Source organism: Ochotona princeps, chromosome 26, assembly GCF_030435755.1.
Source record: "Ochotona princeps isolate mOchPri1 chromosome 26, mOchPri1.hap1, whole genome shotgun sequence".
Classification (NCBI taxonomy): Eukaryota; Metazoa; Chordata; class Mammalia; order Lagomorpha; family Ochotonidae; genus Ochotona; species Ochotona princeps.
The window spans coordinates 26,313,724-26,341,159 of NC_080857.1; the positions used below are offsets into that span (position 1 = coordinate 26,313,724).

Here is a 27,436-nt window from a genome sequence, read left to right on the forward strand (position 1 = left end):
GTACCAGGATCCCATATGGGGAGCAGTTCGTGTCCCAGCTGCACCCCCTCCTTCCTATCCAGCTCCCTTCTTGTGGCCTGGGAAAGCAGTGGGGAATGGCCAAAGCCTTGGGATCCTGCACCTGCGTGGGAGATCTGCACCCATGTAGGAGACCTTCTGGCTTCGGATAGGCTTATCTCTGGCCATTGGGGCCACTTAGGGAGTGTACCAGTGGATGGAAGATCTTTCCTCCTCTCTGTAGATCTAACTTTCCAAAAATCAATAAAAATCTTTTAAAAAGAAATGACTATCATTGTATCACATGAACATGCACAAGGATGGTTAGGACTTGGAACCAACAGCTCTCTAAATCTAACAGTGTAGACATCGCACCATGGGAAACCATACCCAAGCACACAGCAAGATGCGAGTTACCACCAAAATATCTTCCTAAGTTTCTCACTATTCGCCACATGCTTGGGTTGCATTCATAGGGGGATCTGAACTTACACAGGTCGGTTTATAAGGGGTGCTGGAATCTGTAGGGATGGGCTGTCCACTGGTATCACCTTCCATCTGTTCGTAGCGAGGCTTAGGACAGGGTGGGCTCTCCGGAACATGCCACGCGTGGCCCTCAGACATGGATTTACCTGCAACGAAGAGTGGCAAATGACGCTGCGTTCTCTGTCACCACAGGGAAGCATCTTTAGTGACATCAGTAAGGTCATGGGTAACATGGTGTCAGGTTACAGGGTCAAGACGAGTTCTGCGGCTTTCCTTGCAAAGCATGCGGGTTTGCAACAACATGTCAGTATGTTCCAGGAGGAGATGAGATGAGAGTCATGCAACTGAGCAACATGGCATCTTCGCTAGACGGGTTCACGATGGAGCACAACCAATGGATGATTTGCTGTGGGATGAGTGGCGCTGGAAGCTGGGGTCTTGGGGTCAGGCTATTGGGCTGCAAGGGCAGGTCTGGGGGCCAAGAGGCCAGAGGCCTCTCAGGAGCGAGAGGATGAGTGAATGTTGGAAAGGGCTTGGGAAGCGGAAGTGGCGGGCTGTTCGCACCACTGAGGTGGGGATGGGGCAGAGGGCTGGAAATCAGGGATAGAATCATTTCTTCTTCTGTGCCAAATGCTACAGTCCTCCTCCCACCCCATCCACCTGCCAGCATGGAGACAACCCAAAGGAGGAGCCTGTACCAAACCAAGCCACCATGAAGAAAGCTTGGCCATGCCAAAGGGCACCCGTTAGATGGAGTCAAACTGAGAACCAAAAAAAAAAAAGAAAAAGAAAACCATGGAAAATTCCCTTTGGCTTAAGGGTGGGCGCTGGGCAGGGTGCGAGGCTGATGGGGAGCACGCAGGTATGGTGAGTACGGCAGTGTGAATACACCATGACACCGGAACTGGGGCGCATGGTGTCCGCGGAAAGGCGGGGGTCAGACAGGACATGGGAGCGAGGTTTAGGATGCAGGTGTGCGCCACAGGATGCTGCCATGTTGAGACACATGCATGGGCAGGGGCCTACCAGAAGACGCTTGCAAAGTTTTTGTGGTCATTTTAAGATAGGCCTCAGGATTTTCAGGGATTTCTACATCTGAAAAAGAACAATGTCATTTTCCTCACTTGGTGGTGCCCGTGGATTAACTGCCCAAGATCAGGTTAAACACAGTGGCAACACCGTCTCCTGGAAGGAGAAAATACCCCCAGGTGTGTTTGATTGAAAGGTTTTGTAGGACCAAAAAGGTTATTCCAGCCTCCACTCAACCACCTGCTGATGGGCTTGGCAGTGGTGGGGAGGGGACATCCGCAGAAGGGACACTCAGGCTGTTACTGCTCTGAGAAGTTCCTCAAGGCTCACTGATGCGTTCCCAAGCAGCGAGAGCCATCAGTGGACACCCTTAATACCCGAATGTGAATCTGGCTTCTCCTTCCTTCTGCGCTGTCATAGGATCCAGTCAAAAGTCAAGAAGGTGGGCTGCTGCAAAGTCTGGGTCAGCCACAGGCTGCAGTCCTTGACATCAGGAGCCGGCTAGGTAGGCAGAGTGCCACCCATCCACCCACACACACACACACACGCTCACAGTCATGCGGGTCCACTGCCAGGGCTCTGGGGACCTAAATGTTACCTGACAGCGCGCTGTAGAAAGGACCCTCCTCCTCCTCTTCGTGAGATGAGGAGCCACCTACGTCCCCTGTGTGGTCCCATTCTAGAGGGATCGAGTCCACGCTGACTGGGGTCTCACAGCCAGACCGCTCGTGCCCCGGAGCCAAGGGCACCAGGTGACAGAGGGACTGGGGAGGTGAGGGCTCTTCGTTCTCCCCTCTTTTGTGCCAAGAGTTCGTGGGGATCTCTCGGGGGTCTTCGAGGTCTGTTTCAGTCTCTGAGGCCTCTTTTTCATCTTCTAAGCCCTGAAGAGGAGGATCCAGTGTTTAGAGATTGGCTGAACCACAGGCGGAAGCAGCAGTACGCCTGCATGTCCAGCAGTTTCTGGAAATGCTGCCATTAATCTTCTCATGGCAGTTTAACTAAGAAACACGTTTGAGGCAGGCGTCTGGTAGGGTGGTTCAGTCACCACTTGCAATGCCTACACCCCATACCTCAGAGTCTGAGGGGGTCAGGTCCTGGCGCTTCTACTTCCAAACCAGCTGCCTGCCAATGAGCACCCTGGAAGGCAGCAGGAGTATCTCAAATGCTCCGTCCATGCTTCCCATAAGGTGCAAATCTCCCGAGCTCCAGGCTCTGGCCTGGCCCAGCCCCCAGCATTTGGGGAGTGAATTGGAAAATGGAAGATGTCTGCCTTTCGAAAATGAAAATCATCATCATGGACAGTGGTCAGGAATGCTACCGGCACACAAAGGCAATGGTCCTAACTCCACATGAACTTCCCAGAAGGTCCCTCAGTCGAGGGGAATACTCAAGTTCCTCTTGGAGACTGGCACACTTGAGACTTTGAAAGGAGGAACAAGATGGCAGAAAGGCACACATATTAATGCTGTTAAACACACCAAGATACAAGTGCAAACAGGAAGCAGCTTCATAGAGGTCCTGGAAAATGTACTTAAAAGATAAACTGATCTTGGTATAAAAATTTTTTAAATCCACGCATATTATGGGCCTTCCAAGAGTTCATGGAAAATATATATCATGGGCTGGCACGGGCTAATGCTCTGTAAGTGCATCCCTCAAGGGATGCTATGAGGGCACTGGATCATGTCCTGGCTGCTCTACTTCTAATCCAGGGCTCTGTTGATGGCCTAGGAAAGCAGCAGAGGATGGTCTATCCTGTACGCATGTAGGAGACCCAGAAGATCCTGGCTCTCAGGTTTGAATTAGTACAGCTCTGGCCATTTGGAGAAATAACCAGCATTTGGAAAATCTGTCTCTCCAAATGTCCACCTTTGAAATAAAAATCAAACAATTTTTTAAAGAATGCATATCATGAAAGAAGTTGGATGGATTTCAGCAGGTTTTTTTTTTGCATCAAAATAATCATTTAATTCTAATTTCCCATGAGTATTTTTAAGTTACTTGGAAAGTCAGAGTTACAGAGAGAGGGAAAGGTGGAGAGAGATTTTTTCCATCTGCTGGTTCTCTCCCCCAGTGGCAGCAACAGTCCAAAGCTGGGTCCTGGGAGCCAGAAGCTTCTTCTGGGTCTCCCACATGGGTACTGGACTTCTGTTCAGCTGCTTTCCAAGGCCATAAGCAGGGAGCTGGATCAGAAGTGGAACAGTTGGACACAAACTGGCACCCATATTAGATGCCCTTAGGCCACTGCATTGGGCCCCCTCAAGCAAGTATTTTGAAACACTTCCTATGTTCCTAAGCTACTTGTGCAATCAAAACCCAGAGCATGATGAGCTAGATCTCGGGATACTGACATGTGCCAGAAAAACTCAGTCCTGAGGGATAGAGTGAAAACCAGTGGAGCCAAACCTTCAAAAAATGCCATTCTTTCCACTGGGTCATGGAGATCTGTACCTAAGTGTAACTCCTTATTGGTACAGGTGGAAATAAAAAAATTGGGGCCTAGCCATCTTCTTTTTAAATTGAAAATTAAATCATAGTTTATCTCTACAAGATGAAACCCCCAATTCTTGAATACTCAATCAACTGAATTCCTCTGTGGCAGCATTCCACTCACGGGAGCATGGGAGGTCAGCCGCTGGTGGAACCGGGACACTCTGCCGAACACTTCTTGACAGTACCGGTGCAGCTCCTCCAGTTCGTCTTCAATCAGCACCGCATCGAGCGGCTCACTCTTCTGAATTAGCTGCTCCCCAAACACGATGAGCTGGTCGATCTTGTTGGTGTTCAATGTAATCTCCTGCTGGAAGCCCTATTTATAACGTGAGAGATAAAGGACTTAGAGAAAGACACACTGATGAAACAAATAGAAAAACAAAATACAAAAACGGAAAAACATCCGTCGATTAAAGCCTTCCGTGTAAGACCTGACCTTTTGCCAACTACTGGAAGACGACAAATGGGAAACCCTTTAGGCAACTCATCTGAACAATCCTTTTGTTTTTCTTTTAAATGCGGCTAAGACTCCCCCAGAGCACAGGTAACAACACAAGAGTAAAAATTGAAAAGAGAGATTACATTGGACTAAAAGTAACTGCAAGGCTGAAGAAAGAACCTACAGCATTTGAGAACTATTTCTCCAACAAGGGATTGGAATGTGAGCACAGGAATTCAAATCAATGGTTAAAAAAACAATTTGACTTTAACAGCAGCAAATGCCTGAAGGAGCATTTCTCAAAAGAAGACACACAAAGGGCGTAGAAGTATATGAAAAGTATTCTAGGGGCTGACATGGTGATGTAGCAAGCTAGTCCTCTGCCTAGGGTTTTGGCATCCCATTTGGGCACTGGCTTATGTCCTGGCTGTTCCATCTCTGATCCAGCTCCATGCAGTGGTCTGGGAAAGCAGCAGGGGATAGGCTAAGCACTTGGGTCCCTGCACACACATGGGAGACTTGGAAGAAGCTCCTGGCTGCCAACTTCATATTGCTCCAGCTCTGGCCATGAAAATGGAGAAAAGATTTCTCTGTTTCCCTCTATTTCAAGTAAAATAAATTTATTTTTTAAAAACGTTTTATGTCCGTCATTATCAGGGAAGTGGAAATTGAAGCCACAAGATAATATCTTGACAAAGAAAGAATGGTGATCAAAAGGACAAGCAGGAACCTGCCGGCCAGGCTGCAGAGAGACTAAGCTCTCACTCTGTTGGTGGCATGTGTGCTAGGACAGTCACTACAGAAAACAAAAGGGAGGGTCTTCAGAAAGTGGAAACAGAACTGTCATAGGATCCGGCTATCTGACTTTTAGATATGTATCTAAAAGCAGCGAGCATGCTGAAGACAGCTTGCAAGGCACACTGATTACAGCGCTAGGCACAACCCCCAAAAGTCCATTGGTGGATGAGTGGACAAAGAAAAATAGGGTGTATATATATCCAATGGAATACTATTCAGTCTTTGAATGGAACCAGAATGCATTTCGTTAAATGAAATAAACCAAGAACAAAAAGACAAATACTGCATGTTTTCACTTACATGTGGCGGAGCAGTAACGTGGAAAGGATGGTTAATGCACATGGGGGGGGGGGTAGCTAAATTGCACAAATGATTTCTAAAGGTTGACCATAATTAACTCAACATTTGGAAACATTGGATCGTGAATGTTTCCAACACAGAAACTGGATACCTGTCTGAGGTAGCAGATATGTCAATTACTCTGATGTGAATACTGAAAAGTCACACTATGGGCTGGCACTGTGGTGCACTGAATGAGTACAACTGTTGCCTGTGGCACTGGCATCCTGTACTGGAGCCAGTTCAAGTCCCAGCTGCTCCACTTCTCATCTAGCTCCCTGCTAATGGCTTGAGAAAGCAGCGGAGGATGGTCAAGAACTTGGGCCCCTGCACCCATGTGGGAAACCTGGAAGAAGTTCCAGGCTCCTGGCTTTGGACTGGCCTAACCTTGATCCTTGGGGCCAGCCAGGGAGTGAACCAGCAGTTGAGTGATCTCTGTCTCTCTGTGATTCTGCCTTTCAAATTAAAAAATAGATAAGTCTTTTAAAAAGAGTTCTAGAATTTCTACCAGGTAAGATCACTTGGCAGCTCTCCTCTGTTAAAGAGTATTTTAAAAAAATTATGTAAGAATCCTATTAATTTTCAAGGAGGTGGGAGGGAGAGAGAGAGCGAGGGAGCGAGTGAGCTGTGGCTACTAAGAAACATGCGTGTACAACAATGTTTCCACCCACTGGCTCACTCCCTTGGCTGGGCCAGGTTAAAGCTGGCAACTCATTTCTGGGTCTGCACATGGCTCCCTCCAGCCCACCACCTGCTACTGCCAGGAGTGTGTGTTGGCAGGAAGCTGGAGGCCAGAGGGCAGGTGGGCCTTGCATCTGGGGATTCTGCCATGGGATGCGGGCATCCCAAGCAGCGTCTTCACCTCTCTACCTGATACCCACCCCTCCCGGCGCATCCTTAGAGAAGCTAAGGACGCGGTCCTTACGTTGAGCTGGCGGATCTTGTCATCTGCGTCACTCTCAGAGAAGTGCTCCACGTTGGTCAGCTGCAGATCCATCTCTGTGAGCCACACCAGGATGCTCTCCCTGGTCCCCTCAAATTCCTCCCTCTGGTTGGTGAAATGCTGCAAAACCGGAAGACACCACTTGTTTGCTGTGAGAGCAGAGTGAGGGCTCAGATGGATCGGCAGAAAAGCCCAGTCCTTGCTGTGTGACACACACACGTTCCCCCAGCCTCTCTGAGTCCCAGCTTCTCCACCAGCAAACATAGGACACAGTGGACTTTGACCTCTATGCTTTTGAGAGTCTGCAATTCTCTAGCCTAAAACAATGATTTTTTTTTTTTTCTATCCTTGGAGGAACCAGGCTCCAGCTGCTGCTGAATTCCACCTTGGCGCCCCCTGCAGGAGGAGTGACTGCAGCTTCAAGTTGCAAAGTGTTCGGCTCAGAGTTGAGCTTGGCCCAGGGCTCCTGGGCCTGTACAGGTGCATCGCCCATTTTGCCAGAGAGGCGCATCTATGGCCCACGATGGGGGCTGCCTCTCTGGCCACCACCTGGTGGTAGGCAGCAGTCTCTGAGAAACATATTCAGTGCCAAGGGCAGGGTTGGACCGGTGTCCTTCAAACCAGCAGGAGATGCAGGCATACAAGGCAATTACCAAGGTCATTAGAAAAGAGTGTAAAAAGTTTAAAAGCCCAGGTTCTACATCCTAGGATAGCTTCAAGCACATTCTGTCCCGAGAACAGGAGCAGGAATTAAAATCACATCTTACAGGGGTTAGTACCATGGCATAGTAGGCTAAACCTCCACTTGAGGCACTGGCATTCCATATGGGTGCTGGCTACAGTCCCGGCCACTCCACTTCCCATCCAGCTCCCTGGTAATAGCCTGGGAAAGCAGTAGAGGATGGCCCAATTATTTGGGAACCCTGCACCCACATGGGAGACCCACAAGAAGCTCCTGACTTCTGGCTCCTGTTTTAGGATAACCTCAGCTCCATCTCTTGTGGCCATTTGGGGAGTGAACCAGCAAATAGGAGCTCTCTCTCTCTCTCTGTGTAACTCTTCCTTTCAAATAGAAATAAAATAAACCTTTAAGAAACAAAATCACATCTTGTGGTCCCTGCCTACAGAGGTACCTGGATTAAACCTATCATCTGGATTAAGGGAAAGGGAAGCTGAAAATTTACATTCTGAGACCAAACCCTCCCTTGGGAGCAGAGCTGCTGTGCCCAGCCTGCATCTTTTGCCTTACAGCCTCAGCGCAGGAGCCAGCAGGGCACAGTACGGCAGGAGGCTGGGCAGAGCCAGGCCTTTGCTGGAGGCAGACCCAGGGATGCAATGCCGGGGCTGTGGGTGGTCAGGTGCACAGTATCCGGGGCTGATAGATGCCCTACAGAGAGGTGTGCCCTGGCAGCGCAGGTCCCATAGATCCCTCTCGGGAAAGCTGGGTGCTGGCAGCTCCAGCTGCTGGCTCAGTGTGGCAGAAACGTTCAGAGAGCTCAGGCCCGCCATGCAGCCAGCCTTATCTCTACAGCTCTGCAAGATCTGCCAGCCACCACACGTGGCATATCTATCGCTCCTCCTGGGAAAACTGGCACAACACCCCAGGGCCACGGACGCGTGCGATTACCCGGAGCCGCCGCAGCACGGCCGTGACCCGGCGCTGGAGGTTGTCCCAGCGCTGGTTGCCCTCGTGGACCATCTGCTTCAGCTTGCTGGCCGTGTCCGTTCGGTTCTCCCGCGCCAGGCGCCGGTACTGCTTGTTGATGAGCTCCAGCTGCGTGAGCCTCTCGTGGATCTGCCGCTGGAAGGCCTGCAGCACACGGGAAAGCAGGGGTTACTGCCACGCCCTGCCCCTCCCTCAACCACGTGCGGCTGCATGTAGTTCAGCCCAACTGCACAGGCAACGGAGCACCGGCTTCCTCCTTTGCACAACCAACCATAGAGCTGGGCTCAAGTTCTGGCTCTGCTTCCAATTCCAGCTTCCTGCTAACGCACACCCTGGCAGGCGGCAGGTGATGGTTCGAGTGCATGGGAGACCCAGATGGAGTTCCTGGCCGTGACCTTGCCCAGTGCTGACTTAACTGGAGGCATCTGGGGAATGAACCCACGGAAGGCAGAGCTCCCTTCGTCTCTCTGCCATTTCTTTTCCTTTAAGATTTCTTTAAAAGAGAGAGTTAGAGAGGGAGACATGAAGAGAGATCTGCTATCTGTTGGTTCACTCCGGAAATGGCCACAACAGCTGGGGCTAGGCCAGGGCAAAAACCAAGGGCCAGGATCTTCACGCAGGTCTCCTCAGTGAGGACAGGGACCCACATACTTGGGCTATCTTTCGTTGCATTCCCAGGCACATTATCAGGGAGCTGGATCAGGAATGGAACAGCTGGGACTCGAACTAGTGCCCATATGGGATGCCAGCAATCTGGCAACAGTTTAATTTACCCAATGCTGGCCTGTCACTGCCTTTCAAATACAATGAAAACACATCAATAAAATGAAGTGCAGGCTCTTACGTCTGCTGCAGCACAGGGGCACACAGGGGTTACATCCTGCACGGCCATCTGAGCCACACATGGCAGGCTGCGCTCAGCATGCACCTGCCCAGCGTAGGAAGGGGGGCCCTTGCAGGCTGGCACGCTGGCAGCTGGTGAGCTGGGCTGGGCCCCGTGTTTACCTCAAACCTCTTCAGTTCTTCCTTGGCGTTGGTGTACAGCACCTCGGAGGAGTTGGGGCAGGCCGCCGTCCTCTCGGCTGACTGCAGCCAGTCCTCGAAGCGGGAATAGTCATCTGAGAACTTCTGCCACAGACGCCATGTCTCCTCAATCCTGTCGGGAGGGAGGCAGCGTGACTCCGGCTCCCGCAGGTCCCTCTGCACCTGCTCCCACCCCTCACCCCCATACTGACGTGCCCGTTTCGAGTGAGGAACCCTCTTCATCCCTCCTTATCCCTTCCTGTTGTGTATGTCCCTGTATCTCTCCTCCTCCTCCTGGCAGCACCTGGGGAGAGTTTATAAAATCCGCAGGTGCCAAGGTTCCTCAGCGCTGGGTCTCTGGCTGCCTCTGCCCCGCCATCACCTTCCAGTGGGAAAAGAGCAGCGTGGCGGCCAGCCCCCGTGACAGCCTGGGTCACTACAGAGCTGGGCAAGGACACGGCCCCCATTCTGTGCTTCTTGATTGATTCCTGTAAGAGGCACTGGCTCGCACCTCCTGAGCCTCCTGTTAGTACCTGGAGAACACAGATCCTCTCGTGGAAGCCAGAGGGTGCACAAGGCTTGGCGGACCAAAATTAAAACCTGCAGGGGCGGGGCGGGCCTCTGGACCAGTGGTTAGCAGGCCAGGGAAGAGACCCACTTCCAGCTGCAATCCCTGAGTTTGAGTCTCAGTTCCAGTTCCCAACTCCAGCTGACTGCTAATACAGACCCTGGCAGGCTCCAAGTGACTGGTTTCCTGCCACCAGGTAGGACGCCTGGATTGAGTTCCCAGGTTCTGGCTTTGCCCCAGCCCTCACAGGCATGTAGGGAGTCAACTAGCAGACAGAAACTCTCTTGTGTCTCTCTGGTTTTGAAATAGATAAAAGACTTTACATAGGAGCCTCAGAGGCAAATGGGTTCACATATATATATATATTTCAAATAAATATATTATATATATGAAAGACAGACATACAGAGAGGAGGAGAGACAAAGATCTTCTGTCACTGGTTCACTCCCCAAATGGCTGCAACAGCTAGAGATGAGCCAACCTAAAATCAGAAGCCAGGAGCTTCTTCTGGGTCTCCTACACAGGTGTAGGGTCCCAAGGGTTTGGACCATCCTCTGCTGCTTTCCCAGGCTACAAGCAGGCAGCTGGATGGGAAGTGGAGTAGCTGGGACACAAACCAGCACCCACATGGGATGCTGGCTCTTGCAAGTGGAGGATTAGTCTGTTGAACTGGGTTCATACTTCATGCGCCGCTCCATGGACATGGCGCAGATATTCCTCCAGCGCCTGTCCAAGCTCCTGGTGGTCTGCTGGATGGAGTCGCACTCGGTCTCATTGGCGCAGGCGTCAGAGTCATGTAACAGGACATCGCAGATGTTAAACACGGACTCCACCCCTGCGCTGTGCTGCTCAATATCGCGCTGCAGATCCTGTAATGACAACAGCATCCATGAGGTGGCGTGGGTGCAGGGAGGAACTTACCCGAACGCAGCCTCCACTCTCCTCCTCCCCCATCACCGCCTCCGGCCTGTCCTGCCGTGCATATCCACCTCGGCTTCAGTGCCTCAGAATGAGCTTGGCACATTGCTGTGCAGCTCTGGTACCAGCAGCATCCGACACATACCTGTAATTCCTGCAATTAAACCCTGAAGGGCAGGGAACACATGGTCGGCGGAACCGCTGAGCCCCAGAACCCACACCCTTGTAGCTGTGGTTCATGCCGCCCAGCCCAGTGGCTGCCACTTCAGACCTAAGGTCTTTAGAAATGGACTGGCTGCACTCAGCAGGGACAAAAGTACATGCCAGGGAAGGCTTTAACCTCACATGGGTCACAGCACAATGGGGCTTGCTTCTCTATGACCACAGCAGGTGCAGCTGCATGGAATCTCCACATCTTCCCCACATAAGGAAGGATTCTAGGGCTACAAGGGAAGAAATCTTGGGGTGGGACCCCCACCTCCCCAGTTCAAGGGGTCCAGCAGAGGCTGTGGCTCCGGGAGGTGGGAGAGGGGTCTCCAGGATCTTGTTCTGTGGAGGGGATGCAGTTCCCTCCACACAACAGTTCTTGTTTCATAAACAAGATCGTTTATGAAAATGCAAGGTCATGGGGGTGAGAAAAGGAAAAACCTCTTTAGGAACTGACTTGGGCAATATCCAGCTTCTGTGATAAGTGACACGAGGCCACATCATCACCTTCGGTCCAGGTTACACTGTGGAACAGCAAAGTTCAAGTCTATATTCTATAAATCAAAGTTGACAATATATCAACTTCTGAACTGTATAGTCTCTAAATAAGCCACTGCCACTAGACTGAAGTCCCCTGGGACCAACCCAAGCGTAGCTGCCAGTGGCTGCCACCGTCTTCCAGGACAGGTGGAGACCTTTTGTTCTGCCTAGGGCCATTTGGATTTTGACTACATCATCTGCAGGCCATAACAAATGGCCACCTTAAAAGTTAGACTGGGGGCCTAGCATAATAACCTAGTGGCTAAAATCCTTGCTTTGCATGTGCTGGGATCCCACAGGGGCACCGGGTTCATGTCCCAGATGTCCCCCTTGCCATCTAGCTCCCTGCTTGTGGCCCGGGAAGGCAGTAACGGATGGTCCAAAGCCTTGGGACCCTGCATCTGCATCGGCTCTGGCCATTGTGGCCACTTGGAGAGTGAGCCAGTGGACGGAGGATCTATCTGCCTTTCCAATAAAAAAGCTTTTTAAAAAAAAAGCCTGCTACAGGTATGTTGAGCCTTGAATCTGGCCAGAGAAGCTTCAGCAGAAACAGACCAAGTGGCTTCACGGTCCTTGTGTGGCCCGCTGGCTGGGTGGTACTTATCCCGCCCTGCAGGGAGGCAGCTGGGGTCACTGCAGAGTCCCTGGGCACTCCCACCATGTTGCAGACTTTCCTCAAGAAAGCCAGCATCTCCTTACTTCTGATAAATGCACAACTTGGATCCTTCGGTGGACATGAAATGCTAACCCTTCAACTACACCTTCAGCCTGGCAGCTACTAACACAGGGCCTGAGTGGAAGGAGCTCCAGACGTCAGACTCAGCAAAGCATGTCCCATTTGGTCCCCAGCTCAGGCAGAGTGCCCGCAATGCCACCTGGGGAGGGGTGGTGGCTTGGCAAGGGGATAGGGACTTGCAACCATGATGAGGCTGACCTTTAACCTTATTATGTTTATGATTTCCATTTTGAGAGTTTAAGAACTGCCATAAACCTTGCTAAAATCTACCAATATAAAAATTTATTTATCTATTTATTTTACCAATATTGCTACAGATCTCCATTCACTATTAAAGGGACACGTTAGAAAGAAACCCTCACCTAACTGTTTCCATGGGGGAAAGCCAGCAGCATCTTGGTTAAGCAAAAACATATCCAAGCATTATCAAAATTTCCCAATGAATCTTCTAAAGTGTCACAAACAGCCTACTGATACTGCAGCATGTATTTGTTGACTTTGCACAAGGTACAACAAATGGCAGACTAGACTTTAAAATGCAAACTACTGGGGTGGGTACTGTGGTGCAGTGTTTTAAACCCCTCACTGGGAAACCTGCATCCCACATGGAGTGTCTTCTGACCACTTCCCCACCGGGAAGGCAGGGGAGGATGGCTCAATTGTTGGGGTCTTGACCACCCACATGGCAGATGTGGACGAAGTTTCTGCCTTTACCCTGGCCTCGCTCTGGCTTTTGTGGGAATCTAGGAGTGAAGTAGTGAATGGAAGCCTTCTCCTCTAACTTTGCCTTGCAAACAAATAAATAAATCATTTTTTAAATACAAATTTCTTATTTAAATACTGCAGAAGTAATATTTTCCAAACTCAGATAATCCTACTCCTTGTACCAAGCCTGGCATGAATTTGTACAACCAGGTCTCACAAACTGTCGAAACCCAAAAAAGTGGATTGAAGCGATGGCAAGAGTAGGATAAAAGACCTTTGCCCCTGAACAGCCAACGCTAGGCAGGAGCTAATGAAAGTTAGGGGGCACCAAGAGAAGCGGGGAGGCAGAACCCGTGGCCAAGATGGGGACACTGCCACACTGCTTCAAACCCAAAGGCATTCTATCTTCCAAGAGTCAGAGAGATTTCTCTTGGCAGATCGAACTGAAAACCAGAGCTGAGGATGTCCAGGGGCCGCCCCTTCACTGAGAAAATACTCTGACGTCAGGCCATGAAATCCCCCTACACTTGAAGCAATATTCTTTTTTCTCCCACAAAGCAAAACTGGATGACCTCAATGAAAAAGATTCATTAAATTTCTTGAGACTAAGTGGGGGGAAAATCCCCAATTAAAAAATTTGGGGCCCGGCGGCGTGGCCTAGCGGCTAAAGTCCTCGCCTTGAAAGCCCCGGGATCCCATATGGGTGCCGGTTCTAATCCCGGCAGCTCCACTTCCCATCCAGCTCCCTGCTTGTGGCCTGGGAAAGCAGTTGAGGACGGCCCAATGCGTTGGGACACTGCACCCGTGTGGGAGACCTGGAAGAGGTTCCAGGTTCCCGGCTTCAGATTGGCGCGCATCGGCCCGTTGCGGCTCACTTGGGGAGTGAATCATCGGACGGAAGATCTTCCTCTCTGTCTCTCCTCCTCTGTGTATATCTGGCTGTAATAAAATGAATAAATCTTTAAAAAAAAATTTGTAGCATTAGTCAATTATGCTAGTTTGAAAGCCAGCAAATGGGCCTCATTTAGACAGTATCATTGTAATAGCCCTTATAATCCAGAATAATATCAAATGTTTGGGTCTACTTAGACACTTAGCATCAAATGCCACTTGTTATCATTAAAGGGATTGACCTGTCTGGCCTCAGGGGAATGTATCAAGTGGTCACCTTCTGGCTTTGAATCTGAAAAAAAAAAAAAGTTCTGTCTGTAAGCACCTCTGCTAATGGGACAAGGACAAGTGTGGAGGCTTAAGGGGGAGGAAAGCAAATGCGAGTCTGACTGCGCTTCCGTGGCCCGGAGAAAGGCTGTCCAGAAATCTGGGAACAGCGGTATTTCTGTAAAGCTACAGAAAGAAAAAGACAAAGGCACTTATTTTAAAAATAAAGACAAGTGTGGGACTGCACATGACAATGAGCGTGTGGTCGCAAGGCCAGGCGGGGCAGGAAAGCAGATTGATGAAACCAGCGGCATCTAGGAGCACCTGTGAGGTTCGTGTAATGACGCACGCCGGCCTCTGTCATTACAGAACTCGCTCAGTTGGCGCAGGGCATGGCCAGTGGGTGACAACACTGCACACAGCCTCGCAGCTCAGCAGCCTCCTAAGCTGACGGGCCATTGTTGCTCCTCGGTTTCTATTTGTTTGTCAAGTTTGATCAGATACACAGAATAAAACCTTCCTTGGTTAGAAAACGCTCTTTTCCTTTTACTTCATTGCTTCCCCAGATACTAGCAAAACACAGCAGAGATCAAAATGAGAGAGACGAGAGGAACAAACCCGCGGACCACCCAGGTGAAGGCGTGCATCTTAAACATTTTCCAGAGCGCTCCACAGAGAGCTATGTGAATGCAAGAAAACGTATGGAAGACAGAATCAAAAGCCAAGCTCGTTTCAATGCAAAAAGCTTTTGGAACGTAGGCAGAATTTCACAATATGCATTTTTCATAAGCTTTGGGAAGACCTCGTATTTCAAGAAGGGAACACAAGAGAAGGATAAGAGCCCGGACAGGCAGGCAGGTTTCTTGCATGAAGTACAAAGAGGTAGGAGTGAGTAGCGGGGTGAGATCCGAGTCAGCGTGCGTCGGGGACGCCTGCACGCTGGTTACGCATGCTCACTCCGGGGGCCTCACCTGCTGCTCGGCGAGCCGCTTCTGGATCTCTTGATCGTTGCACACGTCATACACAACGGGCTTGGACAGCTCAGACTCGATGCGAGCCAGCCAGGTGCGAAGGTTGCTCATGTTTCTGTCTAACTGCTGGATAAAAGCCAACGTCTCCTTCAGCTTCTTCACCCTGTTTACATAGTGGTGGGGGGTGGGGGGGAAAGATGGCAAACAGAACCTTAAAACTAATAATCAGAAGAAAGTGCCAACAGGGCACCAGCGGGCCAAAGGAATCTATCTGCGTTGCATCAAATTTTTTTTTTAAATTAATTTATTTTATGATACAGTTCCATAGGCTCTCAGCACCGGGCCCCGAGGTCCCACTGTGCCATGCACTCCTGCAAAGTGCATCCTCCACCTGCTAGCATCCTCATTCTCTGTACAGTTATGCATTCTGCAAGTGATTGTAAGGATGCCCGTGATGCCACGGACACAGACCCAGCGTTCAGTGGCTGGAGCTCTTGGCGTGCCAAGTGGGATTCCACAATGCTGCTGTAACCCCTGGCCTCTGGGGCACTGGACCGCATTGTGGATGCGTTCCTTTCAACAGCACCACAGGGTAGGCAGGCTGGGAAGCGACGGTTACCTGGTGGGCACAGATGCCATGGGCAGGCTTGGGTTTGAGGCCTGCCTCTGCTCTGTCTCCTATGGGAGACCTGTGAGCAACAGCAGTGGCCTGGGTGGCTAAGAGGACCATGTGAGAGGCACTTGACACAAGGCTTAACAAGTCAAATGCCAGTAGCTATGGTCACGATGAATTTCAAGGAGGTATGCTTTCCAAACCGCAGCCCCACTGCCAATGTGAAGAGGACACGATGATTTATTTAAAAGGCAGTAACAGAATCCAGGGCTAGGCCGGAGACAGCTATAACCTAGTTTTTGCCCCCTTCATTCCCATGGCTTCAGAGGCACACCCCCTCCTTATCTTGGTATCTTGCTACTCAGAATGTCCAAGGACCAGAAAGAACATTCTAGATAGCTGCTGGCCTCCCAGGAATCCAGAGACAAGCAGTTAGCCAGGCAGCTGGTGATGTGTTGCCTTTCTGGCTACAGAGGAGGTGGCTCACAAGGCCTTCCCACAAGTGGGGGCAGAGCACACATTCAGGATCACCCATTCCCGACTCCACAGCCCCCCACCTTCCCCATCACCTGCATCCAGCACCCAGCCCTTTCCCACCATAACAACCTAGCTAAATGGCAAAGTTACAGCGAACCTAGACAACCTGGGTGCAAACACACACAAGGATGCCATGGGCTGAGTTCCACTATCCCCTACAGTGGAAATCTGCAATCCTAAATGCTCCAGAGACCAAACATTTTTGGGTGTTCACATGACAAGTGGAAAATTCTCCCCCTCAACCTCTCGTGTGATGGGTTGCAGTGAGAACACAGGTGGCTCCAAAGCATGGCTGCCCCCAGGCCGTGTGGATAAAATATGTATGAAACAGCCGGATTTCATGTTTAGACTTGGTTCCCGTTCCCAAGATATCTTATTACTACGTGCAAATCCTCCCAGACCTGGAAAAAAACCCAAATCTGAACCACCCTGCTCACAGGCATTTTGGAGAAGGGACATTCAGTCCAAAATAGATTTTGCACTGTCAACCCATTTTTTGGATATATTTCTAGGTGGGCACGCTCTAGAACTCGTGTTATCACTTAAAATCCAACATCTGGGCTTGGCAGTGTGGCCTAGTGGCTAAGGTCCTCGCCTTGATCCCATATGGCTGCTGGTTCTAATCCCGGCAGCTCCACTTCCTCTCTATCTCTCCTCCCAGTATATCTCCCAGTATATCCTCTCAGTATATCTTTGTAATAAAAATAAAATAAATCTTAAAAAAAAAATCCAACATCTACACGACACACTGATATGCACCCTGCCAGGCCTGTTGTGCTTCATGCTAGCAACTCATTTAATCCTCACAACAATGCAAAGAGGGGTGGGTACTGTTATAATCCCCAACTGACAGATGAGGAAACTGACTCACAGATTCCACCCACCCAACACGCATGGCCAGGACCCCACCCCAGACAGCCTGGCTTGGAGCTGCTTTTCTTGTACATGATCCTTGTGGCCATCTCTGTGAGACAACAGGCAGTGGCTCTTCCTGGTCATTGTGTGCGACATCGAGATGGGCTCCTGGCTTTGGCTTGCTGCAGCCTGGGCTGTTGCAGGCATTTGGGGGAAGCACTGGTAGTGGATGGAGATTCATTCTCCTCTCTCTCTCTTTCTAAATAATAAAATAGCTTAAAAAATAGCTATTTGCTGTGTGTTGGGTCCTGTGCGCACAGATGCTAAGGAGGCAAGAGAACTGGCAGGTAGGTCTTAATCTCAGTTCATGAGCCAATTAAATTATTTCTCGTATACATGGATATGCATTTTAACAGGGTACACTGTACTATTTCAACGCACATACACAGTGTGAATGGATCCAATCAAGTGAGATGCACCTTCTTCCACAGTTCTTCCCAAGCACCTGACACTTCCTTTTGAACCAGAGCCATCTGCCAGGCCATGGAGCAGATCTTGTAACTTCTCTCTGATGCGTTCTGGAACCCCAACACACAACCTCCCTCTCCCAAACCCCACCCCATTCTGAGTTTGGATCAATTTTATTTAAACTTTCACGTGCGAGAGAACATGCATGTTGCAATTTACATACAGAAGTGTTTTATGAATATGTACTGGATGCGGCAAAGATCTTGGCGCGCGCCGTCTCAGTTGCCCTGTTCATACAGGTGGCGGCCGCAGTACTAGAGGTTAAGAACAGAGCGCACTGCAGCCCTTTTGCTGTCAAATGACGTCTGTCCTGCTCCGAGCCATGAGCATGCCTAAGTCCCAGGTTCCCAAGAACCACACTGACAAGCAAACAGGCACACACATCAGATGCAAACCAGAGGAGCAGGGCGAGACCAGCATTGTGCAAGAGCAACACCGCTTTGAGTCCCTGCTGTTCCACCTCCAAACCAGCACCCCGCTAATGCACCCGGGAAGGCAGAGGGTGGCACAAGGCCTTGGGGCCCTGGGACACACACACACGGGAGATCCATCTGGATTGGAATTCCTGGCTCCTGACTTTCGCCTGGCCTACACCTGCCTGTTATCATCATTCAGGGAGTGAACCAGCAGATGGAAGTGTGCACTCTCGTGCTCTCTCTTCCAAGTAAATCAATCTCTAATGAAGGGAAGAACGAAAGAAAAGGTAACCAAGCAACTACACAACATTTACCCAGTCCTAAGCAGCTTGTCGCTATGTCACAAGGCAAAATACATCCAAACGCCAGGGTCTCTAAATACACCATCCCAGCTCATCATGTTGCAACTGACCATGAGCTAACGGGTATCCTGTTGAGTCCTTCATGTTCTGTGTTCCAGTTATGGCCAAGTCAGGAGGTGTGTGTCAACGGCCAACCTGGTCTTGATCTCCACCGGAGACCTTGTTAACCATCACCCTTGCAGAAACCATAATCTCAATGCTGGGAAACAAGAAAAGCTATTCAGAAACCAGACTGTGGGGCTGGGGGTGGCCAGCACAACCCTGCATGATATCACCTCCTAAGCATTTGTTTACGCGTCTCCTTTCCCTGCACCTGCCCACGCTTCCGCCCAGGTGTCCTCTCTCAGCGGGCATCTCTCACACGGACAGGGGTACCTTTAATAAGTTCACACGTGGGGGCCCAGCGGCATGGCCTAGCGGCTAAAAGTCCTCGCCTTGAAAGCCCTGGGATCCCATATGGGCGCCAGTTCTAATCCCGGCAGCTCCACTTCCCATCCAGCTCCCTGCTTGTGGCCTGGGAAAGCAGCTGAGGACGGCCCAATGCATTGGGACACTGCACCCGTGTGGGAGACCCGGAGGAGGTTCCAGGTTCCCGGCTTCAGATTGGCATGGCATCGGCCCGTTGCGGCTCACTTGGGGAGTGAATCATCGGACAGAAGATCTTCCTCTCTGTCTCTCCTCCTCTGTGTATATCTGGCTGTAATAAAATGAATAAATCTTAAAAAAAAAAAAAAAGAAGTTCACACGTGGAATTCAAAGACACATTTTGGTGGAGAGCAATTCTCAAATCTACATTTTTTTTTCTCTCCTATCACCATTAGCCTGCTAGTTTTCCCGTGAGCTTTTTAAAGATTCATCCTATACTGCAACAAATCAATTTCTCCGGGAACTATAAGCCTAATTTCCCCACCTCGGAAGAACAGAATGGTGAACACCTTCCTGTGAAATCAAACAAAATAAAAACGAGGCCTACCCGTGGCTAGAAACATGGGCAGAAACGTGGGAAGGACTCCAGGTGCACAGGTGTCCCTTTTTGCTCGCTGGTGATGAATCAGAACAGAAGCGCTCTGACGTCAGAGCCTGCTTTCCCCTCCAGGACAGACTAACCAAGTCAAGCCTGGTTAGTGTCATCCCGCCCAGCGAGCCCCTTGTCACACGGTGCGGGATGCAGGCTTGCCATACCTGATGCCCGCATACAGACCATTTAGCTCGGGTCCTGCCCCCTCTAACACAGGAAAGGGTGTACCGTGAACACAGCGGGAGTTCCGGGTCAGCATTACCCCAAAAAATCCCCATGCCCATAGGGACAGCAGAGCGCTTTACTAAGGGAAATGGACAAAGTCAGAGCATCCAAACGAAATACTGAAATAAACACACGCTCCAGTCTGTCAGCGCCTCACAACAGTATCCGACAAATCCTGCACAGCTGTTGTCTTTTTTTTTTTTTTTAATGAACTAAAATACCTTGAAGGTAAAACAATCAATCACTCTAAGATCTCAAAGCCCCGATTCAAGGGCACTGACATAACTACACACGTTGGAGCCAGCTGTCTCTCTGCAGCAGCCCGGTGGCCACCGGACGCCTTCCATTTTCCTCACAGCATAAGCACTTCCCTGCACCGCTTTCAGACAGGCTGCAGACAACACGACACGCGCGTGCAGTCGCTGGGAAAGAGCCCTTCCCCCGGTGGCACAGTATACACACACACACACACACACACACACACACAGGGCAGGGGCACCATCTCATCCGTGCTCCCTATTGTAAACCAAAGCCAGAAAGAAAGACGCAACAAGACAGCCGCGGCCGCCATGGCACTTACTGTTGATGAGAAAAAAAAAATCATTCCTTGTGCTCCAGCGACAGCGGCATGTTCGCGGCTGCACCTCCACCTCCCTGGGCCCCGCGGCCCCTCCCCCTGCCAGACAGCCCTTTTCATTCACAGCTACATCTTGCCCCGAGGCGGTGCAGGGCTCCCGCTGCCTCCTGGTGGGCACTGGCCGGTTCGCAGGCACCGAGCAATGCCAGTGGGGAGGAAGGCGCGTCCTCCTTTACCAACCGCAATTTTTAATCTCAGCTTTCGCCCTCCCCGTACTCAAACATCTCCAAGCTCTTGCCTCATACACACACAGTCTTTGTTCTGACGCTACAGGATTGCAACGCAGGGGGAAAAAAAAAAGTCACGGCGTTATCTTGGCCATGGGTTATTTATGAAGCGCTATAAACCCAGGGAAGAAAACATTTAGACTCCCGGCAAGGAAAAAGAGCCTTTCAGTTCTCAAGTGGCTCAGTTTCAGGTATAAAGCCCACTACGGATGCCTTCATCCGGTCTCCTACAGGAGAAATTTCCCTGTGGGGTACGGGGGGTGGTTTGGCTCTGCCCAGGCACACAGTTCATTCTGTCATCCGTTCCTTTGCTATGGGGTCCCAAATCCTACCTTGCAGTATAAGAGGGGGCATAGGACTTGGCAGAGGAAGACATTTCATAATATTCCTGCTAGTTCCTTCCTGATTTACCGTCAGGTGGGTTTCTGACTACTCCTTGCCGGTGGCCATGATTTCTCAAGGCAACCCTGAAGGGCTCTGCTGACTGCGTGACCGTTTGGTGTGTGTCCAGCTTGTGAGACGCCACACGGATTCTTTCTGCAGGGTCCAACACTGACTCATTTTAAAACCCCTCCTCCCACCTGGAAACACGACACACACATTCCAGACCAGTGGAACCAGTAATGCAAATCTGGCAACGATTCGCCCTAGATGCAGCATCTGCTGAACTCCTGCCCAGTGCTTGGCTGCTGTGCCCTTTGCCCGAGGCTTGGTACACAGCACCTGCATGGCACTGGGCTCCACCCAATCACGTGTCACCATATTGACGGCCACTCTCTCCTCCTGATGTTAGGACAGCATTTCTGCAGGACCCAGAGGGCAGCAGCCAATTGTCCCAGAGTTGGAATGGTAGGGTTGATGGAAAGGCAAACGGAACAGAGCAGGTCAACCTCACAGCTGGCTCTCCTGGGCTAAGATAACCCCTAGTCCTGCCCGGCACAGATTTTGGCCTAGTGTTGAGAAAGCAGATGGGAGACCTGAATCTCACATCATCCTGCCTGGGTCCAAGTCCAGGCTCCACTTCCTGGATACCAGCTTCCTGCTAATGTGTCCTGAGAGGCAACCATGATGGCTTGAGTAGTTGGGTCCCTACCGGGCATGCTGGAGACCTAGGTTGAGTTTCTGGCTCCTGCCTTTAGTCTGGCCCAGTCCCTTGCCATTTCGAGTGTTTTGTGGGGGTTTGTGAATCAGTACACAGAAGCACAATTGATCTGCCTTGTTAATGAATAAAAATACAATTTAAAAAGAAAATCATCCCAGGTCTATTGAATCAAGCAACCAGGTAAGACAACAGCAAGTCAACTTCATGACTAGCAGCTCTGCTGCTATTCCCAAATAACCTTGAGCAAGCACAGATCAAAAGAAAGTCAAGGGAATTTTTTTTTTTCAGTTCAAAAGGCCGCATTGCTCCCTATCCACTTTGTAATGATGGGGAAACACTCCACAGTTGCCTGGCTCAATGGTAACACTTTAATTGCTACTCTGATAAGTTAGGTGAGCTTTGCACGCTGGTAGATAAATATGGGACAATTATACTTCATTTCTTGCCACTGACTTGGTCCTTCTGATACTAAGAAAGCAAATTGACAGCAAATGTCTTTCTCTCTCTTTCTTTCAAAGGTCTGTTTATTTTGAAAGGCTGACTTACAGAGAGAAGTGGGGACAGAAAGGTCTTGGGCCCGGCGGCGTGGCCTAGCGGCTAAAGTCCTCGCCTTGAACGCCCTGGGATCCCATATGGGTGCAGGTTCTAATCCCGGCAGCTCCACTTCCCATCCAGCTCTCTGCTTGTGACCTGGGAAAGCAGTCGAGGACGGCCCAAAGCTTTGAGACCCTGCACCCGTGTGGGAGACCCGGAAGAGGTTCCAGGTTCCTGGCTTCAGATTGGCATGGCACCAGCTGTTATAGTCACTTGGGGAGTGAATCATCGGACAGAAGATCTTCCTCTCTGTCTCTCCTCCTCTCTGTATATCTGACTTTGTAATAAAAATTAAAAAAAAAAAGAAAGAAAGGTCTTTTTCCATCCACTCGTTCACACCCAAGTGGCTGCAATGGCTGAAAATGAGCCAATCCGAAGCCAGGAGCCAAGGGTTCCTTCCTGGTCTCCCATGATGGTACAGGATCCCAAGGCCCTGGGCCATCTTCCACTGCTTCCCCAGGCCACAGGCAGGGAGCTGGATGGGAAGTGGAGCAGAGGGGGCATGAACTGGAGTCCATATGGGGTGCCAGCGGTTGCAGGTAGAGGATTAGCCAGTTCAGCCATTGTGCTCACCCAAATTTCTTTCTTTATGAGGCACAGAAACCGACATGGAAAGTTGCCATTGGACTGATAAACTCCTCAACTCCCTAGCTAGGCCAAAGCCAGGAGAGGAAAGGAGGGAGCCAAGAGCCCAGAACTCCATTCAGGTCTCCCATGTGGGTAGTAGGAATCCAGTGACTCGAATTGCTTCTGCTCACACCCAGGATCTGCGTTAACAAGAAGGGGAACTCAGGAGCTGGAGCTAGGTGTCGAGTCTAGGCACTCCGATAGTGAACGTGGGAGTTTTAACTGCTCAGCCAAAAGCCCATTCTGGAGGGGATCACCATTTGAAGTCATGACATTTATTTAATCAAAAATGCACACTATAGGGAATACCCGCATGCATTCTTGCACAATGATCTGCTTAGTTTCATCCCATGAACTCTCTGAAATACCATTACAGGTTTGAGGAAGGCCCTCCGTCACATCACTGAAGGATGCCCAATCTGGGGCCCAGCACAATGTCTCAACGGGTTAATTCTTCTCCTTCAAGTGCTGGGAATCCCATATGGGCGCTTTCCTACTGGGATACTCAAGGGAAAGCAGCACAGGATGGTCCAAGCGGCTGGGCCCTACACCCGTAACGGAGACCTGGGAGAAGCTCAGCCAGAGTGGACCATCACGGCCATCTGGGGAGTGAACTAGCAGATGGAAGATCTCTTTGTGTCTCTGCCTCTGACTTCGACTTTTAAAATAAACACATTTCTTTTAGAAATTTTTATTCTAGTGCAAAGAACGCTGAAATCCGTATGTAAGTTTTTCATAACGTCCATTTTCTGCAATTTTGAAAAAGCTTTTGCTTATTTATTTGAAAGGCACAGTGAGAGCTGGTTCAGTCCTTAAATGCCTTCATCAGCTAGGGCCAGGCCAGGCCGGTGCTAACATCCCAGAACTCCATCTGGTTCTCCTATATAAACGAGAGGTGGGAACCAAATATTGGCGCCATCACCCCTTTGCTCCCAGGGATACAAATTAGCAGGAACGTTGGACCAGGAGTAGAGGAAGGAGTGGAACTCAGGTATCCAACAGGGGGCGTGGGTGTTCTAAGTGGTGTCTTAACTGCAGTGTCCAATATCTACTGAGTCGTGACATTTCTGAAGATTCTTCATACACAAGCATTTCAACATTTCTTGCACCCAAGCTTATATGTTGTAAAAAACAATTTTTAAAGTCAAATGACATGAGGAGAGAAGATGAGCTGCCGTCACTAATTCACTCCCAAATGCTTGCCACAGCCAAGGCTAGAGTGAGGTTGAACCCAGGAAATCAATCCGAGGCTACCCGGTGTGTGTGACAAGGATCTGGCTACAGAGCCATCACCTGCACTGCACAAGTGGTCTGCACTGGCAGGAAATCAGATGTGGGTGCTCCCGGTGGGGTCACCACTGGGCCACATGCCTGTCCCTACACTCATCCTTTAATCCCATTTTCCACACACTTTATGAAACACCCTTGCATTTAGTGGAGCAGTTCATGTTCTTTTGTCTATAATGAACATTTGGAATCTACACGTAAGAATTAAAACAATTAACCCCCACCCACCCACCCAATGATCACAACACCAAGAGACAATGGTCCTGGTCACTCTCAGGGCCCATCTTTCCACCTGGAGGCCCTGAGTGCCTTCATACGATCATTCTCACATGCAACCAGTGAAGATCTTTTAATAAGCACCTCTCCTCACCCCACGTCTCTGAAGAGGCCCTGCCGAGGGAACCCCTGCAGACACAGCCTGACTTGCAGCCACGGAGCCCGGGCCTCCAATGACACAGCCACTGTCATGACGCATGAAACGTATCTGGGAGCTCTGAGACACACAGTACACCGAGTTGGGCAGAGTTCAGCTCGGGGGGGTTTTCAAACCCGGGCAGGCTGAGGGGACAAGGGGCAGGCTGAGTCTTTCTCCGGCACCAGTCCCACTGAAGGGACAATTTCCCCAATGCTTCTCTGTGGAGCTTTGGTCTGTGCTGACTAAAGCAAGTGAGCTTTGTAATGCTTTGTCTGCCACCCAACTAAGTTGTCCCCAAGCTGTTCTTGGGTTAACCTTGCTTCCTCCAAAACAGGACGGCACGCACAGGAAGCTCTGACAAACGACAGATTTAGTCATCACTTCTGCTCGATTCAGGTCTTGCTGAGTCACTCTTCAAAGGTATTATCAGAAAACCAAAGAGCAGACTGCCTGCATTAGAAGACAGGTTCTTCATCTGTGACATGAGCATGCACAAATAGAGGACTAGTCCTGCCTTTCAACCAGCCAACTAATCAAACTGACTCCTAGGTACTTGTACCATTCACCAAAAGAAAACAAAAACAATAAAACCCTTGCATTTTCAATGGCACCTGTTAGTGAAATTATTAGCATTTTTTCCCAAAGGGCTCAGATGTCCCAAGTGTCCAAAGCTGCCCAGGGGTTCAGGAGTGCTCTCGGGGGTTACCACAGCAGCTCCCCAGGCCCAGGCAACCAGACAAGGGGATGGAGGCTCCAGCCCTCCATGATGAGGCTCTTCTAGAAGATAGAGCCTCTAGGGCCTTTGCTTCAAATATTTGAAAGAAAGTGAAGAACATTTTACAAGCAGAGGGAGAGGGAGGAAAAAAAGAAACCGGTTGCTTGAGGCTAAGTGCCCTGCCCTCCCTGCACCCAGAGGCAGGCCCAGGGTTTCTGACTGCTGCTTTACCCCATAGCTCACTCTGGCAGAGGGGTTCTCAAAGTATATTCCTCAACCCAGCATTAGTCACACCTGGAACTCATTAGAAACGTACTTTCTCAGGGCTGGCATTGTGGTGTAGTGTATAAAGCCAACCTGGGGCTCCCATGTAGGTGGTGGGGACCCAGTTACACGTGCCTTGTTTGCCTGAATTTCAGTGTGCAAATTAGCAGGAAGCTGGAACTGGCAGTGGTCAAAGGACTGGCAACTGTGGCGCTCCGATGAGGGATGCCAGTGTCTGAAGCAGCAGCTCCACCACTGCACCCAACAGTTACTCCCACACCCCCAAGCTTATTATGACAGATGTTGTCCCCTGCCGCAGGGATAAAATACCGTGAGTGGGATGGCAAAGGTTACGTGGTGTCAAGAAACTTTAGGTAAGTAAGGCCATCAGGGGACCCTGTAGGGCAAGTTTGTGTTGGTACTGCTCATATGTAAACTTGGCAGCTGTGCTACCACTCTTCTGCTTGCCCAACAGCAATGCCTTTGTACAATGCCAGGGATTAGACAAGGAGGTGATCTAGTATAAGGCTGAGCTATACAGGTTCAAGCGTGCTGCCTCAACCCACACAGATCAAGGGTAGTCCCCCATTAGACTCCAAGCCATGGGTCTCAACCTGGCCCTTGCTTAAACAGAGGAGGAGGGGTGGGCACTGTGTTGCAGTGTTTAAGCCTCTACTTGGGATGCCCCACATTGCTGGAGCACACATTTGCATCTCAGCTGCTCCACTTCAAATCCAGCTGCCTGCTACAGTATCCCAGGAAGCAGTGAATAATCATTTAAGATCCTTGGGTGACTTCCACCCATGCTGGAGACCCAGATGGAGTTCTAGGCTCATAGTTTTGGCCTTGCCTAGCACTGGCCATTGTGGGCATTTTGGAGAGCAGTGAACCAGCAGATGAAGATTACTGTTACTCTGCCTTTCAAGAAAAGGAAAAAAAAAGTTATTTCTCCCCAAGCCCCTCTATGTTAAAGGAATTAGGCTCTCACTCTATTTTACTCATGTCAAGTGTTTCAAACTAATAGGTCTTGAGGCAGAAGTGAGGCGACACCAATGCCTGAGGTAAGATTCCACTTGTATCACAGGTAAGACCTGCAACCACGGGTAAGGAACTCAGTCCTCAGGGTCTATATCTGTCAAATGGGATACTGACAACCATGTTTCTGAAAGACGGTGAAATGTAACTGAAGGAATACATAAAATCCATACTGTTAAGAATAGAACTGGCAGATTGCTTATGATCTACATCAAAGAATTGTAAAACCTAATGTACTTGTAAGGCCCCATGATACTTGGAAATGGGGAGGGAGAGCAGAGAAATCTTACATCACCCTAGAAGGTGTGAGGAAGACGGGAAATATAACCTATCAGGATCATAACTGGTAACTCACAGACAACAGACTCGATTTAGCATTAGACAATAGCAAAACTACACAGGCATATGGGGGGGGGGAATCAGGAGTAATCCTAACAACCTCTTAACAGGAGGTCATATGCATAGAGCGGGGTGGGGGGGGACGGACCCCAGAGTGGAGCAGGCGGACAGGAGGAGGCTTGTATCCCAACCCTGAAGACTCCTAGATCCTCACCAAGGACTATCAGTACGAGCACCGAGGACTACATCCCTACTGCCAAGGAGACCAAGGGGAAATGGAGTGCCTTCGGAGGCCAAGAACTCTGAGGTCACCCACCCCCATTTGGATCTACCACATGGGATGGAAGAAGCCCAAATCCTGCCTTGCAGGATCCAAGGTCATTGGAACAACAACCAGGATCCCTGAGCAGTCCGCAGAAACAGAAGAACAGTAAACTTCCTTCAGGACTAGGGGGAGGAGCTTTCTTTGGTCCTTACCTGCTTCCAATTTTGGGTCCCCGCTCCAGAAACCCCTCAAAACTAACAAACAAACAAAACTAGAATAGAGAACAACAAGGAAAGCTTAGAAACAGACAGGAAACGGTCAGCGGGGATGCACTTATAACTCACTGGGTGGGACACAAA

General features: G+C 50.1%; 1 protein-coding gene across 4 annotated transcripts in view; it reads right to left on the bottom strand.

Annotated features, from left to right (window-relative positions):
• The window catches only part of SYNE2 (spectrin repeat containing nuclear envelope protein 2), a 324,116-nt gene that overhangs the window by 9,138 nt on the left and 287,542 nt on the right, over nucleotides 1–27,436 (bottom strand). For 2 of the 4 annotated variants that reach the window (XM_058655531.1, XM_058655528.1), the window contains 9 exons: nucleotides 15,017–15,179; nucleotides 10,463–10,650; nucleotides 9,196–9,346; nucleotides 8,152–8,334; nucleotides 6,507–6,644; nucleotides 4,127–4,321; nucleotides 2,111–2,393; nucleotides 1,510–1,578; nucleotides 490–629 (listed from right to left, as the gene is read on the bottom strand). In XM_058655531.1, coding sequence (XP_058511514.1) covers nucleotides 490–629; nucleotides 1,510–1,578; nucleotides 2,111–2,393; nucleotides 4,127–4,321; nucleotides 6,507–6,644; nucleotides 8,152–8,334; nucleotides 9,196–9,346; nucleotides 10,463–10,650; nucleotides 15,017–15,179 — 1,510 coding nt within the window. Of the gene's footprint in view, nucleotides 1–489; nucleotides 630–1,509; nucleotides 1,579–2,110; nucleotides 2,394–4,126; nucleotides 4,322–6,506; nucleotides 6,645–8,151; nucleotides 8,335–9,195; nucleotides 9,347–10,462; nucleotides 10,651–15,016; nucleotides 15,180–20,150; nucleotides 20,488–27,436 lie in introns of those variants that run through there. The other 2 variants (XM_058655530.1, XM_058655529.1) reach the window with 2 other exon arrangements.